Raw genomic sequence first — 23,829 nt, 5'->3', positions numbered from 1 at the left:
GTTCAGTTACCTTTCCGAGGTAGTTTGCATGTAACTGCCTTTGTAACCTGGGTCTGGAAGCTGCACCTCTTTATTTCTAAGTTAATGTGGACTTTTAGGAAGTAATGTTTCTAAAGACACTTAGAAAAATCTCTCATTTCTCCCCAACTGAGCCCTTTCTGACTTCCAGAGTATGAGAATTAGCCCTGCCAGGAGTCAATCACACCTGAAACTCCTATGCATTTTCCCCTCTGCCTCCCTTTCTTCCCCACGAAGATCTGGGGGCTGCAGTGCACAACCCTCATAAGTAGACAGATAGCTGGGGTCTAGGAAAGCCTTCCTTAGCTTGCAAATAAACCCATTAGAAAATTACTATTTCCCTGCTTTTTAAAAAATCTCTGAATCAATAACCTTTGGCATAATTTGAGACATCTTACTTTGAGAGAATATGGAGAAGCTGGGAATAATTAAATCTAGGGTAGATGATTTACTATTTTAGCCTTCTGAATTATAGCTGATTAGGTCTAGGCACGACCCAGTTGGCTTTTGAGAGTTGTGCAATCTGAGAATGGATTGTCATATTCTTTCTTTTTTTCTCTTTCTCTTCTAAGGGTCCTCTTGTTGTTACTGAAGAGCTTCACTCCCTTAGTTTTGAGACCCAGTTGTGCCAGCCAGGCTTGGTTATTGACCTTGAGGTAAGGTTTCTAGTGTCCTATGGTAGAAAACTTCATTTTTTACTTATAACTACTAGATATACTTTTTACTTTTCAAGTTTTAGAGTTATAGCAAGGGAAGGAGTGACACTGTTTAAAAATAAAAGAAATGTACTCATTACCTGACTTACCTAATTGTAACCCCTCTGTACGTCACCTTTATAATAACAGTATATATTAATTAGAGATACATATCAAATTGGTAATTTTTAAGCTAATACTCTCTTGACATTAATGATCTAAGAAGCTAGAAATTCAGTTAATCAAATTCTGTGAGCTAAGTATTACAGTTGAGTTACCTTATGTTAAGTTTTATATGTTAATCATCAGGAATAATTATTTCTTAACTGAAAAACTGATCACAGATAAACATGAACAAAAGCATATAGCTTTACATGATTACTTTTTAAGCATAAGATGTATACAAAATTACAAATACTCCTTTGCTTACTTTTGAGAACAAACATTTGCCTGAATGTGATTCAAAAGATTTCAAGGTCTTTGTCAACTTTTTTAGACAACTTCCCTGCCTGTTGTGGTGATCTCCAATGTCAGCCAGCTCCCCAGTGGTTGGGCCTCTATCCTGTGGTACAACATGCTGATGGCAGAACCCAGGGTATGGAAAAAAAATTTGGTTTTTACCAGGGGTCAACCAAAATCCTGCATCTTAGCTACTGCTTCTCTAAAACAGCCTCTCATGGCCAAATATTGAGGAGTATGGGCAAACCAATGGCATTGCTAAGGAGCTTGAGTAATTCCAGGAAAGTAATGCAAGTGCATATGTTAGAAATGAAAACAATGAATTTCCTTCTATGTAAATGAAATTAGCTGAGTATGTATCATTTATTGTAACTTTTTAAAAAAAGTTTATATATATATAATAAACACTCTAACAGTATACAATACTTCTGTTATCACAGTAATTTTTATTATTTGACATATTTATATTCTTTAAAGTCATTAGGAACACATAATAAGCAAATAATCACTGTTCCTAGGTAAAATAGTTTCCTGTGAACCTGTATGTGATCACAACATTTTTTTGTCAGCCCATCAATACTAAACTAATGTGTTTTAAGGCACCTTATCTAATATTTGAGATTCAAGAACACTGACCTTAGTACTGTAACTCACACTTGAACGAAGCTTATCTGATGCACATGTTTTCTCCATAAGGCTCATCTTAGCTTTCTGGTGTGGTTATCAGACAGCACGGTACATGGGTACTAACCGAATCACCAACAAAAATTACAAAATTACAAACGTGAGAAAATTGTGGCACTAAACAAATAGACAGATGGTACTTGTTTACAATATAAGAAGAGCCGAAGGGAAGGCTAGAGTGTCTGTTTGGGCCACTTCACTTGGGAACCTAAGCGTTTTAAGTGCTATCATCTATGTAGGCATGACTTCAAATGACCAGAAAAATACTTTTGAGAATTTGTTTACCATGAGTAAACAAATTCACAAATGTGAGTCAGCTAACATTGAGAATTTTCCTCCCGTGACCTTTTAAATGTTTCCATATGATAGAAAGTAGAACTGAACTTTGGAGTGGGCCCCATATACGGTACCTTGCTTGTGACTGGTGGCACTTCTGTAACCCTCAGCTTTTTGGGTGTTTTCTTCCTAGAATCTGTCCTTCTTCCTGAATCCCCCCTGTGCACGATGGTCTCAAGTTTCAGAGGTGCTGAGTTGGCAGTTTTCATCTGTCACCAAAAGAGGTCTCAATGCAGATCAGCTGAACATGTTAGGGGAGAAGCTTCTTGGTACGGTACATTAACTCTTTGTGTATATAAAAATTGAAATCTATTCAAATGTTTCTACTTGCTATCTCTCTCTCTCTTTCTCCCCCCCCCCCCGCCTCAGTTGTGGGGCTTGAACTCAGGGCCTGGGCACTGTTCCTGTGCCTCTTTGTGTTCAAGACTAGCACTCTACCACTTGAGCCACAGTGCCACATCTGGTTTTTGAGTGGTTAATTGGAAATAAGAGTCTCACAGGGACTTTTCTTCTTGGGCTGGCTTCAAACTGTGATCCTCAGATCTTAGTCTCCTTAGTAGCTAGGTTTACAGGTGTGAACCAGCACTGCTGGCTCCTACTTGCTCTTTTGGTTCCCTCTATTCACTTTTTCATTAAAGGTAGGAGAGTGTTAAAATGTGTTGGTTTTAAGCCAGGTGTCAGTGGCTCATACTATAATTGTGGAGCTAGTGGTAGATCACTACCCTTGAACAAAACAAGCTCAGGAATAACACTCAGGTCCTGAGTTCAAGCCCTAGGACCAACATCCCCCAAAAAGAAAGTGTTGGTATTTTATTGTATCTAAAGGGCAAGTTATACCTTACCTTAGAAAGAAATATAGACCTAGTAAAATAAAGAGCTTTATAACATTTCTGAGAAGGAATCCTAAGGAAAATTTTATTGGATTATGTACTGTATGTTATTTGTGACAGAAATAAGTTCTTGATAAAAAAAATATGGAGTGGTTAGGTTTTTTTTTTAATACTTGAAGTGTTTTTTAAAAAAGAAAACTACCTGATAGGGTAAGAATAAGGTCTTAGGTTTATAAACCGAATGTTCTTGTACCTAGTGGGCCCACGTGGAAAGAGATTGCCATCACCCCCACAAGGGGGCAACCTTCAGACCAGCAGTTCTTTCTGATGAGGCAGATTCTAGACAGTGGAAGATAATTCCGTCAGTGGGATTATTAGTCTTCCACACTAATCAGAAAGATTCATTAGTCCTAGCGTTGGATCTTTCAATGAATGGAAGTGAAAAAAATTTTAGAGCCAAGTGCTGGTGGCTCACGCCTGTAATACTAGCTACTCCGGAGGCTGAGGTCTGAGGATTGTGATTCAAAGACAGCAGGGGTAGGAAAGTCCATGAGACTCTTATCTCCAGTTAACCACCAGAAAACTGGATGTGGCACTATGGCTCAAGTGGTAGAGCTGAAAAGCTGAGGGGCAGTGCCCAGGCCCAGAGTTCAAGCCCTACGACTGACAAAAAACAAACAAACAAACAAAACAAAACAAAACAAAAAAACGGCCCTTAGAAATATCTTTAAAATTTCATGGAGAAATCGTATCCAGATTTACCTTTCTGCATGGCAGGATTGCATGTGCTGTAAACGCCATGCATCCTTCCTAGCCAGATGACCCTCAGCAGTACCTCTTTCAACTGTGCCACTTAATAAAAATTTTAAGGTCTCATTCCATTTTCGTATTTGATAGAAGTTAAGAGTGTGTGTTTTGTTGTTGCTGTTGTTATTGGTGGTGGTATTTTTTCCTTCTTTTTCTCTCTGCCTTGACTTCTCTGTGATTCCTTCAAAAATAGGTGGACTTGCATATTCTATGCTCTGAGCTTTCTCTAATTCTCTCACTTGGCTTATGATTTGCATCAGTTTCCCTGAGCCCATGTCCTTTTGTGTAAAAAGCTGAGGGAATCTGTAATAAGCTTGTGAAGACAAGTATCAGTTACATTAATCACCCAGGGATAAGCACTAAGATGATCTTAGTTTAAATTTCCAAAAACTTTCTGTAAGGTCTTTAGCAGTGGAAAATCCACCGAGTCAGTTGCATGAAGCAGTGGGAAAGGATACTGCATAGGGAGAAACTTGATGGAGCTTTTCCATAGAGACTCACAGAGAGGCCTTGGCGTAGTGCCAAAGACAAAGTCAGTTTGGAAGTCAAGATGATATGGTGAAACTTTAGGAGATTTGTCCTATCTTATGGGGTGGTCCTATCTGAGAGGAAGGGAGCTGGTGATGAGGCTTTGGGATGTTTCCCTTAAAGTTCTTATAGTCATGGTTCCCATCCATTCCTTCAAGCCATTGAATTCAAACTAACTGCCGAGTTTGGTGGTTCACTTGTAGTGCTAGAACTTGGGAGGATGACAAGTTTGAGATCATCCTGAGCTATGTAATGAGACCTTGTCTAAACAGATAAGGAGTTGGGTAGGTAAGTAGATGATAGACAGACAGGCAGACAGACAGATAGATAGATAAAGGCATGTATTGTGGTTCTTGTCTGTAATCCCAGCTATTCCAGAGGCAAAGATTTGGGGAGATCTCAGTTTGAAGCTAACATAGGCAAAATGATAGTGAAAACCCATCTCAACCAATAAACTGTGCATGGTAGCATGTGCTTGTCATCCTCACCGTGTGAATAGGATCAATAGGGAGATCACAGTCCAGCCATAAGCATGAGATCTTTTCTCAAAAAATAACTAAAAGCAAAAAGGACTAGGAATATGGCACAAAGTGGTAGAGTGGCTGGCTCCCAAACTTAAGGCCCTGAGTTCAACCCCGAGTAATGTGGAAAAAGAAGAAATAATAAAATCAAATGCAAGTTTTAGACTGCTTTATGTTTTATTCTATGATCATTGCTCAGTTAGTTTGGCATCAATGTACTTGTGAATATCAGCCATGTGTATCAGTCTACCTCTGTGGGGTATTCTCTTTACGAGTAATTATAGGACTTCTCAGTCTAGCCAGAGCATCAGAATCAAAATCTGTGTGCTTAAAAAAGCTTCCTTTTGTTTGTTTAGGTCCTAATGCTAGCCCTGATGGTCTCATTCCATGGACAAGATTTTGTAAGGTGGGTACTTCCTGGGTTTGCTGTCGTCCGAGTTCTTTTCACTCTGTTGAAGCTCTCTCCTTGGTGTAGATGCTGTGGTGGTAAATTGCTTATTTTGGCACGTTTATCTCCCCTCCGTGGAGCTCTGAGGGCAAGCTGTTTATTTTCCTTTAGTGCAGGAGGTTGGTCTCCACACAAACGCTGACAGGAAGCACCTGCTTGAGTGATAACATTCTTTCATATCCGAAATGAATCTTCAGTTCCCTCACACCAGCCTTTGCCCAGCAGGGTTTTGGCTTCGGTCATGTGAAATATGTGCTTGGCCTGCAAGACAGATGAGTTGATTGGAGTGTGCTCAAACAGAAAACTAGCAGGAGAGAACAGTTGGACCCTGTGCTAGGTCACCAGCCAGTGCTTACCAGCTCAATCGGCTGGGCTTTACTAATGGAAGGGCAGCTTTTGTTTTCCTGAGTCACCCTGGAAGTCAACCCCTGCTGGTTTGCTACTGTTTGAAGAGAGAAATGGAGAGCCCCAGGTCTGATTGCCATTAGGAGGCTAGGGACCCAGGCATTTCTCCACAAGGGATTACTGCTGCTCTGTGCCTGAGGTGGTGCATTTGCAAGTTCAAATACCATGGTGGGAGAAGGTAGTAAGTTTAAGATTTCTTTGTTCCTAATACATACTTTTGTGTACTTTCAGGAAAATATTAATGATAAAAATTTTTCCTTTTGGCTTTGGATTGAAAACATCTTAGAACTCATTAAGAAACACCTGCTCTCTCTCTGGAATGATGGGTAAGGACCACTGATACAGTTTTTAAGTTTTGTTAGAACAGAATGATGTTGCAAGGCTGGACAGAGCCTGACTTGGCTTCAACATTGGACATATTTGTACACATCTCACAGAGACACACACTTACGTGCTATCAAGGCTTCAGAATATATATATATATATATATATATATATATATATATATATATATATTTGTAAAACTAGATTTAAAACCTTTTAAGTGCCCTTCAAGCATCTACTCATTCAATACCTACTTTTTTGATTGCCCCTTAGAAACATAGTAAGTTGTGTCTATGACACAACAGATATTCAACAGAAGTCCTAAACTGATCAAATATATTGCATAAATGTGAAAGCATATTGTATGAATCTTCTGCTCCATATAAGAGATGCCTAAATGCAGACATTTTCGTGGGCTTTTAGATCAGGTGTTGATAAAAGATCCATTAATTCCCGAGCACCTGTGACAGCCCACTGATGTTCATGTTGGTTTTCCTTTCTACTTGTGGATGCACATGTATAAAGGAATGCTTCCTGAAGTGTGAATTAACTTTACTTGAAGAATAGTGTAGCTCGTTTTATCATATATTCTCTTGTTAATTTGTAGTCATTTTCTTGGTTTGTAAGTTGACATGAGAATTCAAGTCATGATTGAGCTACAGAGTGCCTCTGTCATTCTTGATACCCAGTTGCATTGTGGGCTTTATCAGCAAGGAACAAGAACGTGCTCTGCTCAAAGACCAGCAGCCAGGGACATTCCTGCTGAGGTTCAGCGAGAGCTCCCGGGAAGGGGCCATCACATTCACATGGGTGGAGCGGTCCCAGAATGGAGGCGGTGAGTAAAGATGTTGGAGCACCTGCCTGGGCACTGCCCTTGTCTGAAATCTTTCTCCATCACTGCAGGTAGCCCGTGTAGGTAAAGAGCTTTGGACATGAAATTGCTAATCCCATGCTTAGCTCAAGTGAACCCCACTCCTAGATGAGGTGCAATAAACCCCTCTGAATATCAGTGCTTCCCTTCCTAGAACATACTGTGGAAACAATAGTTATTAAAAGAAAAGGTCAAGTCCTTTCTGTCACATTTGTCATCTGCAGATCAAGGATGTGAGTCAGTATAATCTGTAACCACTTCTTGGAACAGATCACATTTCCCACAGCACAAAATTCCAGAGTCCCTCAGTGCAGTGTAAACTGGGTTGGACCAGTTCTTACACTCCTGTTAGGATGAACAGGATGAAGGGACTGCTGGAAGGAGCTGTCTTTAAGCACAGCAGCTGTACATTTATTCTCTGTTATATATTGGCATTTTATTTAGCCAAATGAATCTGTAGCCCAAAGACACTAGAAATGGTGTTATAAAGCAGGTTTCTGGAAACAGGTGAACAGAAAAGATGAAGAAATGACAGTGCCAAATTGATTACTTCCATGGTTGCTTATAGTTTGCTTAGAGACTGAGGGAACAGTGGATTTATCCCAGTGGCTTTTATGTTTTCAGTGGGTAGGTTTTGGAACAATGGAATACCTTTATTGTTCTATTCAATTGTTCTTCTGAAAAAGCCGATGGGCTGGTATCGCAGCCTGTTGTAGGCTGCTGTTGGGAACCTGCTCATTTTCTCTTTTCCCTAGTAACTTATTTCCTGAATCAACTGAGAGGTGGAGTTAGCAAACCAATCCGTGAGAAAGAAAATGCTTGGCACCCAGCAAAGTTTAAGACTAAGTTACAAAGGGCAGCTGTAACTACCAAGATTTAGGATACCATAGAGTCAGAAGTTCTAGGAAAGCCCAGACCACTGAGCCTCAGCTTCTGGGACTTGCACATCCAGAGGCAGCTTTCTGGATAAATTACAAAGAAGGTCCTGAAATAGGTCTGAAAATAACCGAAGTGATTGAATTCTGGTTTATTAAAGAGCAAAGGTAGCATAGGATCTTTTTGTGTTTCAAAAATTGTCTTCTAGGGCTGGGAAGGTGGCTCAGTGGTAGAGTGCTTGCCTTGCATGCCTGAGGCCCTGGGTTCGATTCCTCAGCACCACATAAGCAAAAAGAAAAACAAAGCCGGAAGTGGCCCTGTGGCTCAAGTAGTAGAGTGCTAGCCTTGAACTGAAGAGCTGAGGGACAGTGCCCAGGCCCAGAGTTCAGGCCCCATGACCGGACCCCCCCAAAAAAATTTGTCTTCTACATATAATCATTATATATTTTAATTAAAAGATGTTTTTCAGTATGAAAAGAAATAAACCTTTTAGTAGCTTAATCCTATAGCGAGGGTGGGGAACCTTTTTTTCTGCTAAAGGCCAGTTGGATATTTATAACATTATTTGAGGACAATACAGAATTATCAGTATAGGCAGCCAATGAGAAGCTTCCATTCTTGTCCTAGCATGTACCAAATAATATCACTGGCTTTATTCAGCCACAAGCCATAGATTCCCCATCCCTGATCTCGGCATGAGCTAAGATGACCCCATTGATAATTATTTAACTGCCTATGGGCAATGTTTTATTGAAGATGTAGGCTTTTAAAAATGTTTTCGCCAGATTTATGAATAAACAAATAATTGTTAATGATGTGTGAAGATTGACTTTGCTTTTCCTCTTCTTAATGCATGATTAAAACATTCAGATGTAAAGATTGTAGTCCACTAAATGTATGATAACTCCAGGCACACTCAAATCTGAAGTCTGCAGAGCTTTGCTTTTTCTCTGTTGTTTGGGGATATTCTTTAGGCCTCACAAAGGTTTTTTGTTTTTGTTTTTTAGAACCTGAATTTCATGCAGTTGAACCCTATACCAAAAAAGAACTTTCTGCTGTTACTTTCCCTGATATTATTCGCAATTACAAAGTTATGGCTGCTGAGAATATTCCAGAGAATCCCCTGAAGTATCTGTATCCAAATATTGACAAAGACCATGCCTTTGGAAAATATTACTCAAGGCCAAAGGAAGGTAAGTGGGTGGCAAGAAGCCACTGCCTGAAGAGAAAGAGCACAGCGCAGCCCTTCCTGGTAGTAGAGTGTTTGTTCTCAGATGTGTCCTTGACATCCCATAGGTGGAAGGTGCCAGCACAAACGCCCACAGTGCTGACACTAACCCACCACTCTGTTCTGAGCTGGAAACAGTAGGCTTTCAAGCTATAGCATAAGTGGCATGGTGGCCCCTACCTGCAGTAGTAAATTGTTAGTTCTAGGTGATAATACTAGGCTGTCAGTTCTAGGCTAGTCTGAATGTTCAGGAGACTCCATCTCAAACACAAAAAAGTCAAGCATAGGGGCACACACCTATCATCCCAGCCACACAGGAAGTATAAAAATGAGGACTTTGTCCAGGTGAATCAAGACATGAATAAAAGGCCCTAACTAAAATAAAAAGGGTTTTGTTGGGGGAAAGTGAAGGAAAGAGTGATGTTGTCTAAGTGACATTGTACTCATTACCTGATTCATTAAATGGTAACCTCACTGTAAAACACCTTAACAATAAAATTATATTTTAAAAATAAAACATTTCTTAAAAAGGCTTTGGGCATGGCTCAAGTGCTTGCACAAGGTCCTGAGTTTAAATTTCAGTACTGTCAAATGAAAAAACTAAAAGAAACCACAGTCTACACTCAGTGCAGTTGGAATAAAATGGATTATTTGGCTTGATTTAGCTAGTAAGTCATTTGCCCAGCTTCCTATTTTAGAGCTATTGGGGAAAAGCCCACTCTGGTACTGTGAGTCTGTCACAGTATCACTTTTCCCACATGAAAAGGGTAAAGGTAGTAATTACAGTTAACCAATTCATGCCAGCCTGCTTGTGTTAAAATTTAGGACACAGGTCCACAGGGGGTTCATCCAAATGGACCCAGTTACTGGTTAGATCCTAGATCCTTTTTTCTGCTAGTTGCTTCTTCTGCATTCCCACCATAATTTTAGGTGACTTGAAAAAAGAGATCATGACCCCTTAAAGATGCAGAACTCTTTTAAGTTGTCTAGTAAAACAAAAGAATTTTGACCCTCACCCCAAAATGTGCTTGTTCTGTTCTTGGATGATTTTTGCTAAGGCAAAATATACACATGTGCTTGCTTCTAGCTCCAGAACCAATGGAACTGGATGGTCCTAAAAGAACTGGCTACATCAAGACTGAGTTGATTTCTGTGTCTGAAGTGTAAGTGAACACAGAAGAGAGGCATGTTCGGAACCTTTAGCCAGTCTTGCTTCTGGCGGGGGCCTGTTGATTGTACTTTGCTTGCATTTTGCTTTTCCATTGTAATTGCTATAACCAGCTCAGTTGGACTTGTTGAAAAGCTCTTACCTAGAGGTTGGGTATCACTGCTTACCAGCATTTTACTTGCCTTAAAGAAACAAACAAGACAAAAAAATATGAAGTTGTGTGTAAGAGATACAATTGCTCCTCAAACTGATACTTCAAAAAAGTATAAATAAAATGGACAAAAATTGATGAGTGGAAAAGTAAGTTCTTTTCAATCTAGACAAGGCCAAAGTCATGACTGAGATACATTTTTTTTCCTCCACTTGCTTTTATTTTGTTGTTTCATTTCATAAAAGGTAGAAAAAGTTTTGGAAAGTCATTGTCAGTTATTTGGCCTGCAGCACTGTCTTGGGGTGAATGGATATAGCCTTCATGTAAAAACACTCTGTGGAGCAGCTTTATCTGCATACAAACTTCAAGGTAGGGATGAGGGACTTCCCAGACATTTCTCTGGTGCTTTTTCTGTACAGGGTATGCCACAAGGTCCTGTCATGCAGGGTAACACTACACGTGCTCACACAGGTTTCATCAGGCAACATGGCACAGGGTCTAGGCTGGCTATTGCTCACTCACATCTAAGTCTAGTACATCCCAAGGGGCTGGGCCAAGGGCATAAACCTCCCACAATCTCTACTTTTTCAGCTGTGTCTTATATAGTAGGTACTTTTCTGGAATAAAAATTAAAAGAACATGCAAATCACAGACAAAAGGTAAAAATTCTGAATTTTTACTGCTGCCTGAATCACTTAAGTACTAACATTCCTCTCCCTTTTTCCTGTTTCAGCCATCCTTCTAGACTACAGACCACAGATAACTTGCTCCCCATGTCCCCAGAGGAGTTTGATGAAGTAGCACGGATTATGGGCCCTGTAGAATTTGACAGTATGGTAAGTGCTGGGGCCCAGGTGTTGCTGCCCTCCACTCCTAGACCGTGCGCCCTCTGTGGCAGGCAGGTGTTGTGGCAGATCCTGCTTGTGAGAAGAAATCTCTGCAAAGTCAAGCAGAGGGTATTTTCTGGATGAGCCTTAACAGGTTGGAGCCTACTACAGTTTCAACAAACATTATCAGATTTTTATTCTTGGCATTCAACACCCTCCAGACAATATTAGATGGTATTTCAAACTTGTGTCTCCTTTTGTAAACCCTTTCAAATTAGAATTTCTGTCCCTGTTGAAATTTCACATATTAAAGAGCTAAGAATTTTCTGGTAGGAAATTGTGTTAGTCATTCCTGGGGCCAATAACAGGGTATTAGCCTTAGGCGTGCTGGTTTTAGGCGCTAGTGCTTGACAGTGACTATTATTCTAAATTTTAGCTCTACATTCTTAGCAGCAATGAAACCACTTCACTTGCTTTATACCTGAGGACTACTTTGCATTACTAGCTCCTGAAGTTGCAAAGAGCTCGCTAGAACAAATGGCTCAGTGAGAGTGATTGTTAATCAAAGGAGAGAATCTTCTTTTAAGAGAATATTTTTCCAGTATATCAAATAGTATTGTTTGCCTTTCAGCCTGGAATCCTTCCTCTGAAAGATTTTTTTTGGGGGGTTGGCTAGGTTTTTGCTGATGCTGTTTAATTTTTAAGCCTGTTTCCACATGGAGTTCTTCCAGTTCATTTTTAAAGGGCTTTTTCTGTAATGCTTTAAAAAAAAAACCCTGAGTCATGACTTTATACCTAGTTCCTAACAAAAATGTGTGTTCAATAATGGGAGGAGATGAGGGAGAGCCAAGTGAGAGGGATGGGGTACAGGGTATCTCTGGGTATCCATGCACCTGGGGAATGCATTTATGTGGCCTCAGTAATACCTGCTTGGACTCAAGATTCTTATGTAAACTTTTTTCTTTAGCCTGAAACACAGGCTAAAAGTCATTAAAAATTAACTACTATCCCTATTCCATTGGTACAGTGAACCTTTATCTGTATAATGTAGTATCCAGACACTGCTAAAAAAAAGGCAGGAGGCACGGTTCAAGTGGTAGAGTACCTGCCTACCACGTGCATGACACTGAGTTCAAACTCCAATACTACTAAGAAAAAAGGAAGTGACAAGTAACTGCCAGGTGCTAGTGGCTCATGCTAATCCTTGTTACTCAGGAGGCTGAGACCTGGAGGATCAAGGTTTGAAGCTAACCCAGGCAGAAAAGTTGATGAGACAAGTCTTTAGTGAACTAATAAAAAGCCCACTGAAGGCGTGGATCAACTGGTAGAGTCTCTGTTGTGGGTGAACACAAGTCAAGTAACTGAGAGGTTCTGAATTCAAGCCCCAGTATAAGCCAAAAAAAAGTGCATATAAGCCTTACACAAGAATGGGAAGTCTGATTCAGAAAATTGATGAAACAAACAAGGACTCTAGATGGATCTTTTACCTCTCTTGTCCGTAAGTTATATCGCTATCCTCACCACGACCATTGATGAGTTGATAGGTGGCACTTATTAAATATGTCCCATATGCCAGGCACAGGCACTTCTTCATGGAAATCCTTTGAGTTAGGTATAAACTAGGATGTAATAGTCAATAAATGGTAAAACAAGTGTTTGAATACACTTGAACTGGCTGCCTCTTATTCTCCATTCTGGAATATATCCCACAAATATCTAGGCTTGGCTTCATTCAAAACATACACCCTAAAGAGCCTGTTTGTACAGAGATCGAGTGCTTTATTCCGCTTTTTAAGATGAAGGCAGCATCGCCTGCGGGTGAGAGGCCTGTGATTAGGGTTTGGCAGGCAGAGTTCCAACTCTGCCATTGCTGTTGTTCCTATGACCTTGGGAACATAAGATGGATTAGTTTCCTCCATCTGTGCAAGCAGGATAGCTTCTTTTTGAGTCAGTGTGAGAGCAATTTAAATACTGCAATTAAATGTCAGGAAATGGGTTTGTGGTCTTTGGATGCCCCTATAGCCATTCCATTCCATTCTCTATGATTTTGTTCATTTTATTTGTAGAACAAAATAAGTCAGTCACACAGCCAACCAAAGTTTCCAGGTAAAGCCATGAAAGACCTAAAGAGCTAAAAGGACACTAGCGTAGAGGCGCAACATTATTAGATTGAGTAAAAATCGGACTAGTGTCAATCCTCAGTCTTAGCTGTGACTTCCATTTAGCACCTGCTTTTAGAATTAGGGCATGTATCCTGAAATGGATGCAGCTCTCAGGGCTGAATGATTTCTACCAAGTCTGCGGTTTCAGTTCTAGAGTACTGTGACCCCAGGGACTGATGCCTGGTGCAGCCTCAGGAGTAAGACGCTCCTGAGGAAATTGTCTAAAGTGAGTCAGAGCATCAGTATTTGCTGCAACATGACTTAGGCATTAATTTAGTCTGGATTTTCTGTATAATAACTTTCTCCGTGGACTTCTAACAGAACCAGACTACTCTCTTAGAAGCCTTTGTCCACAGCTCAAACTAAGAACATTTATTGTCACTATTTTTTTCTGCTATGCCGAACATTTTACATATGCCCTCTAATTCAGTCCTTTCAACAAATCCATATGCTAGTGTTGCCCAATTTCTACATATTCAAGGATCTTGATATTTAGAACGGGTAAGTGACATGCCACGGTCACACAGTAACAGGATTTGAATCAGGGTTCCTGTCCTTCTGCTTCTTTCTCCTTCTCTTTCCCCACCTCTAAGTAGACTAGCTTAACTATAAATTTGCACTGTCAACCAGGCTGCAATATGGAGGCAAGCCCTTTAATGTGCTTTTCAGTGCCAAAGAATTTTCCTACAACCATACTGTATAGTACTTACCATTGAGTGCTTGGGATTTGGAAAATCTTAAGAGGCTTTTACAGTTCAGTGTCATGTGTCTCAATCCTAGTACCTTGGCATTTGTGGCTAGATAACTTGTTATGCACTATTTTTTGCCCAAAAGATGTTTAGTAGGTAGAAGCCAGTAGACACACCCAGTCTTGATGATGAGAAATATCTTCAGACATTGCAGAGGACAGGATCACTACTGACAGTGATTGTCTGGTCTAACAGAACGAGCAGAAAATTAGGAATTCAAGGGCAAGCTAGGATTCTTGGATAAACATTTTACTGTCGGCAAGTTCCTCTGTTCCAGGGCAGTAAGCACTAGTGCAGGAGGTAAAGGAGTTCTCATAATAATTCTCCTCTTTTTGCCTGTATCTGTAACCCAGGTTTCATTTATTTTACCTACTGAATGACCTTAACGGGAAATTCATCATTTCATTTCCCTCTCATCCCTCTCCCTCCGGCATATAGTTCAGCATTTCCACACTTGTTTTGCATGGGCAGATTTGCCACATTGCTCTGTCACTAGACTTGCTTAACAGCAGAAAGCTTTATATAGTCTGTCTGGACGAATTCACAAAATTGAGTCAGCAGGCTGGAAAGTATAATCCATCAGCTTAAGTGACATAAAAGGTCTTGATTAGTCCAGGAAAATGGTTAGGACATGCTGAAGACTTTAATTTCATGCTGGTTATTTGCTGTTGGAAGCATCTTTCTGCTACTCCATTGTAGAATGGACAGTAATGTTAAATGTATGCATTTGCATGTCACAGGATCCATATAATGATCTTAACTACATTTTGTCTTTTTGCAGATGACCACAGTGTAAACGCGAATTCCTCTCATCTTCTCTGGAGACACTTTCTTCCAATGTGTGATTTCTCCTGCTACTCTGTTCCTTCATATGCTGTGTTTCTAGGGAAATGAAAGAACAAGAGTTTTGCTACAAACTGTTGATAGCAAGTGGATATTTCCCTAATTCTGAAACATGTTATTTTGAAGGGTTTCATTATCTTCTTGAAGGTTCAATGGAAAGAAAAGCACTCTATGCAGAGTGGAATTTGCAAATGGAAAATATCCAGATACACTCAAAGCATCAAGACTAGAAAGAGATTCCTTTGGGAAAGGTGAGAAGCGTGGTAACATCTAGCTACTGTAGGTCATTGGCTAGATACATGGATATTTAGGTACCAATTTAATGTAGTGATGGTAAATTTGTTTTAGAGAATTCTTATGTGTTGTCTCTGCTTTAAATATGATTGGAAGTTTTCCATTACTATACCTGTGACATAATTCACAGTCAAGTTTATATACGATGACATAATACTTTGTCAACATTAGCCATCCTACTACTGAGTAGGAGAAAAACACCTTATTTTCTTAAACTTGAAATTTCACATGTAGACAGACATAGAAATTTAAGGGGTTAACTTGTTTTATTGCTATCAATCTGTAGTCTATTACTCACAAAATTGAGAAAGGAGTAGAAAAAATAATAACTAAATAACTTGAATCATTCACCAGAGATAATGGGAGAGTCAAATGATCAAAACCCAAGTTTTGTGTAACTGCCTTGAGAACTTCATGTTTTTGCTGATTAATATGTATTTCTGACAAATTATATTTGCAAATGTCCCGTGATCTCTTCTGTACTTTTTCCAGACACTTTTTGGATGGGTGAATTTTGGTGCAGTGTGCCATGCATTTTTTTCTTCTTCCTCATTAGCATTGAAACAAACCAGTTGTTCCAAGGACTGGCTCTTGGGGTTTGCAGGGAGCTTTCACATAGGCTTTTATATGGCTGAACGTCATCTCTTCATCTTCACCACAACTATGTTCTTACATACGGGTTTTGCTTCTATTTGGGTGATAATTTTCTTAAAGTACAGCTTAAGTCTATGTAGTGCATTAAATGTAGTATGTACATATAACTCAGTGCTGCGTACAGACTGAAACGCTCTCTCCATTTTTACATAAGATAGCATTGGCTGGACTGGATTTTGTCTGCTTTTTCATTGGAATGGTTGAGAAACACAACATTTTTAAGATGTTGTCTTTAATTGCTGTGCTTTAAATGATTTGAAGTATTAAAATTCTAATATTAGTATTTAGTATAAAGATATATAAAGTTGCTGCATTATGAATTAGTATAATATTTATCTCATTAAAATATGTCTTTAAAATAAGATTAATAACATTATTTTCCTATTTGATTATTAAGATAACACTATTTCCTATTTCACTGTTTTGCCCTTATTCTGCTTATAATCAGAATCACTATGGCAGATTGAGAGAGCAGCTTGTGTTCTTACAAAATTGACCATTATAAGTTGTCAATGAACTAATCTGGCTTGAGGGATGTGTAAATATATCTAGGATGGTGGTTTATCCTCAGACAGTACATGTACCACCTGGGACCAACTTTTCATTATTAAGGAAAGAAAATTGTTCTGAAGTGACATTAAGTAAAGTCAATTTAGTCGAATTTGAAGATGGTTTTTTTTTGTTTGTTTGTTTGTTTTGTTTTTTTGGTGCCAGTTCTGGAGCTTTAACTCAGGGCCTGGGCACTGTCCCTGAGCTTCTTTTACTCAAGGCTAGCACTCTACCACTTGAACCACAGCACCACTTCTGGCTTTTTCTGTTTATGTGGTACTAAGGAATCGAACCCAGGGCTTCATGCATGCTAGGCAAGCACTCTTATCACTAAGCCACATTCCCAGCCCTGAAGGCAAGTCTTAAAGAACAAAAATAGTGCTATGTCACATCTGGCTATCCCAGATAGCATTTAAAAAATTCTTTATTTACCTTTTAAATCACTCAGAGCATTTGCCTGAGTGATATCTTTTATTATTCATTTATTAAAAGCTAGGTGTGGTAGCACATTATATAATCCCAGGGCATAGCGGAGGCTGGAGGATTGTGAGATCTATACCAGCACGAACAAATCTAGTGAGACCCTATCTCTAACACCTCTAACTCATCCCTATAAATCTAGCTACTCAGAAGGCTAAGTAAGAGACACAGAAGATTGTGGTTTGAGACCAGCCCAAGCAATAATGTCCATGAGACCCCCCCCATCTTCAAAATAATCATTAAAAAAGCAGGACTACAAGCATGGATCAGGTAGCAGAGTGCCATTCAAGCAAGCACAAGGAGCTGAGTTTAAACCCAGTATTAGCAAAAATAAATAAATAAATGAAAACAAAATAGCAGTGGGTACCTCAAGTGGTGGTTTGCCTAACAACTATGAGTCTCCTGGGTTCAACCCTAGTATTGCAAAAGAAAATTCTTATTTTTTTAAATGGTCAGATATAAAGAACCTGCCATGAGCCAGCATTAGTCATAAATGTTTGGGAAACATCAGTAAACAAAATATCCATGCTCTTATAATCTCAAGATGTTAAGTCACTGAACCATATTTTCTAGTGCAGTCACCTTACTTATTAAAGCTTAAGATTTTTGCCAAGTAAACATAGCCAAAAGCCCCAAATAATATAAATGTCTCGTTTTTTAAAAAAAAAAAAATCCTCAACTGCAGAGAAATAACATTTAAACTAGTTGCAGGAAGGCTAATCAATATTGTTTTTATAACCTACTAAGATAAATTTATATAGCTCTCAAATAATATGACTCAGTGATACTCAGCTTCCATATGTTAACGAAGTAACTTTTAGCTCTGTGCTTGCTGTACTCACTGAGAACTTGAAATGATCTACATTGATCAAACATACATAAACTTACTTAAGTTACACTGGATAATACAAAGAACATAGGCGGTCTAAAAGGTAGAAGCTTTTTATGAAATACCTATTATCAAATTCATGCATTCTTCTGTAATATCCATAATTCTATTACAATACATTAAATACCTGTTTGTGTGTTTGCAGCCTTTCCCTATTTCTTGCTCATGAAGTCTTGGTATTTTTGCTGTTATGGTTGATTGTCTTACTGTTACAGCACACATTTCAGAGGCCGAAATGGGCATGGCTGGCTATAGGAGGCTTAGACCCAGGGTCAGGCTCCAGAATGAAAGCGAGAACCTCAATCTATCTTTAATGCTTTCCGTTCAGTTGTTTTACCTTTCTCACCTCATTTTTAAGTAATTGCCTTTTTGAATCCTTCCCATCCCCAAATACACATACCTTCTCTTATCTAGTAAATCATGTCCCTTCCGAACCTAATTTTGTAATTCCCTTTCCCAGAAAGCCTCTTGGCACTAGAACCATTTATGCTCTGATGTATAAATGTATTCACCTTACTATGATAATTAGCTAATGAAATTAGGTAGTCCAAACCTCTAAAAAAATATTCTACAGTAATAAAATGACATCACTGTATAAAGAATGAGCTGAGATTTTCCATACATTTATTGTCACCTTCTATCTAGGGAGATATAATGTGCAGCTAAAATTGACTATAGGCAGGACTTAACACTGAAGCAACTATGCCCATCCTTAAAACTCAGCAGAGAGCCAGGCATGGTGGCTCATTCCTGTTAATGTAGCTATGCAAAGGCTGAGATCTAAGGATTGAAATTTGAAGCCAGACTGGGCACAGATGTCCATGAAACAGACTATCTCCCATTAACTAGCAGAAAAGCAGGCCTGGAGGTGTGTTTCAAGTGGTCAAGGGTCTGCCTTGTAAGTCTGAGCTCAAGACTGAATCAAAACCCCACTATTGTCAAAGAAACAAAAATCAGCAGAGGAAAGGCCTTAACCAATACACATGAATAAGTTAAAATGCTTATTCCATCCATAGCGGGTATGGTCTGTGTTGTAACATGTAGGGACAGAACATGGACTGTGAGTTCTGTTTCATGGCCCACTCTCAGTTTCTGTGACATCTGTAAGAGTGGGTTAGAGTAGATGTAGTGACAAGGTGGCTCCTTTGGCCAAGGGACTAAGTGTGTGATAAAGAACTCTGATAGGTGAAAATGTAATGGCCATGGTGTGCATACAATTTCTATATCCTTAGAAAAACCAAACCCCCTAAGCCTGAAAGGAATGAGCTGTAAGCAGGGTTTCTGGCTCTGGAGGAGAATGCCATCCCCACGTGGGATGAGTTAGTTAGGAACTGAGGTTTTCCAGTTGGTCCAGCTAAGATCGTGTTGTGGCAACACTGGGATCAGCTCTCCAAGTAGATTTTAAAGCTTCATGAAAAACATCTCTTCTTTCATTCAACGATATGTTTGGTCAGTAGCTCACTTCAGCAAGTATGTGCAACTGTCAAAGCAGAGGACTGGCTTCTAGAGCAGAACAGCTCACCTACCCTCATGAGCTTCAAGGATGAGTTTCTTACGGTCTCATCCTGGTATTGCCAGCTCCCTGTTTCATGGTAGGCATCAGAAATGGATTTGGAACCAATTTTTACCATGGTCCTATGCCCAAGAGAGTTTCCAACCCAGTGCCAAAAGAAAAAAAATATTTTAAGAAAGTTCATTTTTCACACAGTTTTGATACATGTATTTATTATGCTTTAAAAGCAACATTACCTAATTTTATTTAAAATAAATGTTTTCCAATTTCAGAATACTTACAATTTATAGTTTTAAGATTAGACTCACTTTGGGAGATGTTGGAAGCAAATACATTCATAGCTGTGTAATGACCTCATGGTCATTCAGTCCCTTCCAGACAGACAATAGCAATAGCAAATCCTGCTGTGCAGCTCAAGGGCAGTGTGGGCAGCAGAGGTACAGCATATCACCAAAAATAGGGCCATTAGAACCAAGATCAGCAGAACAACAGTGTGGACACAGCCTGAAATTAACATGACCTTCTAAAGCTCTTGGTGATACAAAACTCATATAGTCCTAATGCCAAAAAAAAAAGGTCTTTGGAGTTTACCCATGACAGCAGTTGACAGCACAGTCAATAAGCATTTACACCAAATGTACTCATTACCGGCCAATAGCAAAGGGTCAGCTCAAGACCAAGCTCACAGTCATAAGTAACAGCCTGGGTAAGTAAGGGCATATTTAACTAAACCACAAAGATTCTACAGAACAGTTTGATCTTAGAAAATAAGAGAACTCTTTTTGTTCCCAAATCATAGTCAGAACCTCTTGTTATTAGAGAAAAGCCTCAAAGTTATTGAGTCAAAAGCCACAAATCACTGAATCCAAAGCCACACAACTGAACCACTGTAATGTTTCATTTTAATCACAAAACTCCTGTTTGAGCAGTTATCTCAATTGACTTCAATTAAAACATGTCTACCACCTAACACCTTTTGGTGGTGTTTGGTGCTTACTTGCAAGCACCTCCTACTCACATGGCTTGACAGGTCTGTGGGGGAGGGGCATAGCCACAGGACTAGTTACCTACCCACCATCCTCTTCTTACAGTATCTGGAACTTGGGAACAGCTTGGTTGCTGCCTGGTGCTGCTAAGGGGCCCTGGCCATGGTTTCACCAGAATTGCTGGCCTGGGAATGGTTGAAGCACTCAGACTAAAAGCAAAAATCAAAGTACCAGAGGCTTCTGGCATGAGTGAGGTGCCATAAAAGAGGAAAGCAGCAGTTTGTGCTGATGGGGAAAAAGGAAATTGCCACTTTAATGTGGTAGCATTTGTGTAGTTGAGAATTTTGCTCATTACATAAAATGTAGCTTCAAAGAAGTCCATTTGTGCATGCGTGTGTGTGCACATGTGCTTAATATCATAAATCCTAATATACCTTTTTATCTCCTCCAAGGAATAATATGATAAACTAGGTGCAATTCCTAGAAAATTCTGCTCTTTCCTTTCTGAATTCTCTTTCTAAATTAACCATGAGTTACTTCCCCAAGACAAGAACATGATGAGCCTCAATTTTAAATAAAATGGCTTTTTCTTATTATTGAACTGTGGACCCCACCAAAACTATACAGTAGAATATTTGAAGGTACCTGGAGCAATCCAGGAGTCCCAAAGAGGACAAATAACTTGGTCTAGATTTCTAATGGGTTTAAAAACAGATTGGTTGTAGCAGTTCCCATAACATCTTAGTAACTGGTAGCTTAAAGCATTTTAAGTTTTGTCTTTATCCTAGAAGCTGAAAAATAACTTCTAACAGATCTGTAATAGTACATACCTTCATTCTTTAGACTGATTAATTTGGCTAATTTATACTTAGTAACTTCATGTCTGGTTCATCTTCTGTAGACAAATGGCAAAGTTATAGCTTCAATGCCAGAAATATGAGGCATTTACTGACTTACAGTGGAAACATGAAAACTGCATAGTATGCCAGCACTCATTTTCCCAGCTAAAGGGGAAGAGGCAGATAGTGAAACATCTGAGAAAAGAGGCTGGACTAAAGGGATATAGAAAAAGGAAAAATTTTCAAAAGTATAACTATATCACATATATATTTTGGTCACCAAACATATCTTAAACAGATTCCCTGATAAAATCTAATCAGAATTGGCTTATTATATTAACAGTTGTTAACTATTATAATTTTAAAGAGTTACACTGTTAGGTGAGGATGGTAAGAGACATTTTAAACACTCAACCATAAGTGCATATAACTTTTCAAACATTCAGACTAAATCTATATTGGAAGTCTTGAAAATCACACTGTTTGCTTCTAAAGACAGTCTCAACCCCTATGGACAGACTATATAACAGCTTAATTTACAAATGCATACAAGCAGATCACTATAAATTGAAAATTCATAAAACACACAAATCATGAAGATCACACAGTTATATGCTAGGATTGATAACTATTTCTTTTACATCAAATTATACAATGCACGAGGTAAATATTTCTCACATTATGGAGGGAGATTGTTTTATTTCTATTTTTGCCAAAGAAATAAGATTTGTCCTGTGTGCACAATGAAGAAAAGTCCAGTAACACTGAAATGATAAGTGTAAAATATACATCACTACCAGATAGAATACACATGTTCTTCATAACCATTTTCCACAATTAAATAGGTAAGTGATTTACATCTTGGAATTTAAGACCATTATAACAATCCATCAAGATTCTTATGGACAGTTTGATTTTCCTTTCCATTGTCAGAATCTCCTTGAGGTGTGTACTGGACTTGGTATTCCTGGAGGATTTTAAATACATCATGGTGTCCAAAGTGCAGCGCTTCATCCATGGGGGTGTTGTTCCACCTAATCAAGTGGCACAGTATGGACAGGATCATTAGGTAATTTATGAACAAAGATGGTCAACTAGCATCCTAGGTTTTAAATATGTTAAATGTTTTATATTGCCCAATTTAGACATTTGAGCAATAGTACAAGTGAAAATAAATAGCAGAAATGGATTTAAAGTTAAAAGAGTGGTGTCAGAGACAAGGTGGGATATTGAGGAGGAAGAGAACTGTTAAAGAACCTTGTTTACTATCGAGTTGACAGAATACTGCCTCTCTAGGTCATCAAGTTTAACTTCATGAAAAACACAAACTATCTCTTTTTAAATAAAATTTTCAAAGAAATTCAAGCACACAATGTGTACCACATTAGCCTTTGGCAGAAAATTTATGTTCCTAGGAACTAAAAAAAAAATCAATAAATCCCCGAAGTCTAGAAATTGGAAGTCACATATTGGAAGTCAGATTTTCAGCATGTCCAGCAAGGATGGGAAGCTGCTGGCTCAACAACCACAACCTGAAGAAATAACTAGAAGACTAACTCCCCTTTAATACTAACTGTGCTTTGGAGGGCTTTATTGTTTGTTGAGTTTGGTGGATGAAAATTCCAGGATAAGGTGTATAAATTTGCCAACAGGGGTTCATAATTTAAGCTTTTTGCAGAAGGAGACATCACTGTAAAACCAGCACGATAAAACTCACAGGCCGAGTGAAACACAGGTGAGTTCTCTAATCTTGGCAAAGGCCCGGCACCCTACCCCTTCTCTGCTACTCATTAACTTCTCCACAGCTGCCGCTCTCTTTCTCGATTGGCTATAGCCACTGCACCACCTTTCTTGGTTTCCTTCTCTGTTTTGAACCTTTTACCTTTCAATGTGGTGACAATATGAACCAAAAGGTGCTTAAAATATTCTGGTTATTAAACATTTTTGATAGCCTGGTCCTGATTTTCAAAAGCAGGTAAGTGTCCTTTTACTTTGATACTGGACTTCGTCAGTTTAGGAGTCAGTGGCATCATGTATAGACTTAAATCATTTTCAGCAATATGTTTGCGTCACTGTTTTAGGAAGATTAAAAGCAATATGAGGATGGCTTTTAAACAACACTTCATGAACTAATAAAGCTTTAAAGATTTAAAGAATAATATCATTCAGTAATATTTTACAATTGATTCTAGTTTTCATTCTGTACTAGTAGATGAACATAAAGTTACCAAGTTAGTTACTCAGCTAACACCTGTCAGATGGGTAGTTTTTTTTTATATTCCTATAGGCCTTATGAAGGGAAGAAAATTCAAGAAATACAGAACAGTATTTCCATCATGAATTAGTGTTTTGGGGGAGATTAGAAGCACCAACGGAAACACTCAGGTTTCTTGCTCTAGAAATTGCTAGGATGGGCATCATATTGGGATAACTGGGAGGACTATCACCATAACTTGAGGTTTTGGAATCCGTCCAATAAAGAATTGAAATAATGATTCTTTGTAACAACTATATAAATAAAATTGGGTAGCCAAAGTATTACTAAACTTACAAAATTGAAAACAGTTTCAAGACACTGATATTGAGACTTCTCTTGTCTTACAAGCTAGACTAACAATATCCAGACCAGAATTTAAAGAAATAGAGCTCAGCTGAACCAATCTCGTTACTAAAGTGTTATCAACTTGCTTCAAAT

At 38.9% G+C, this 23,829-nt stretch overlaps 2 protein-coding genes across 2 annotated transcripts in view; one reads left to right on the top strand and one right to left on the bottom strand.

Moving 5' to 3' along the window:
• The window catches only part of Stat1 (signal transducer and activator of transcription 1), a 41,996-nt gene extending 26,301 nt beyond the window's left edge, over positions 1-15,695 (top strand). Inside the window, exons 16-25 of the mRNA XM_069995672.1 lie at positions 591-674; positions 1,210-1,308; positions 2,326-2,461; positions 5,235-5,284; positions 5,963-6,057; positions 6,745-6,890; positions 8,810-8,995; positions 10,118-10,193; positions 11,083-11,185; positions 14,869-15,695. Of these exons, the coding sequence (XP_069851773.1) occupies positions 591-674; positions 1,210-1,308; positions 2,326-2,461; positions 5,235-5,284; positions 5,963-6,057; positions 6,745-6,890; positions 8,810-8,995; positions 10,118-10,193; positions 11,083-11,185; positions 14,869-14,883 (990 nt within the window). The 3' untranslated portion in view covers positions 14,884-15,695. The remainder of the gene's footprint in view (positions 1-590; positions 675-1,209; positions 1,309-2,325; positions 2,462-5,234; positions 5,285-5,962; positions 6,058-6,744; positions 6,891-8,809; positions 8,996-10,117; positions 10,194-11,082; positions 11,186-14,868) is intronic.
• Positions 15,696-19,492: 3,797 nt separating this feature from the next.
• Gls (glutaminase) overlaps positions 19,493-23,829 on the bottom strand; it is a 78,182-nt gene continuing 73,845 nt past the window's right edge. Inside the window, exon 18 of the mRNA XM_069995673.1 lies at positions 19,493-22,168. Within this exon, the coding sequence (XP_069851774.1) occupies positions 22,012-22,168 (157 nt within the window). The 3' untranslated portion in view covers positions 19,493-22,011. The remainder of the gene's footprint in view (positions 22,169-23,829) is intronic.

The sequence above is a fragment of the Dipodomys merriami genome, unplaced genomic scaffold, assembly GCF_024711535.1.
Source record: "Dipodomys merriami isolate MVZ:Mamm:240054 unplaced genomic scaffold, mDipMer1.0.p SCAF_49, whole genome shotgun sequence".
In the NCBI taxonomy this organism is placed as follows: Eukaryota; Metazoa; Chordata; class Mammalia; order Rodentia; family Heteromyidae; genus Dipodomys; species Dipodomys merriami.
Note: the sequence above shows the minus strand (reverse complement) of the source record. Positions and strands in the feature narration are given on the sequence as shown.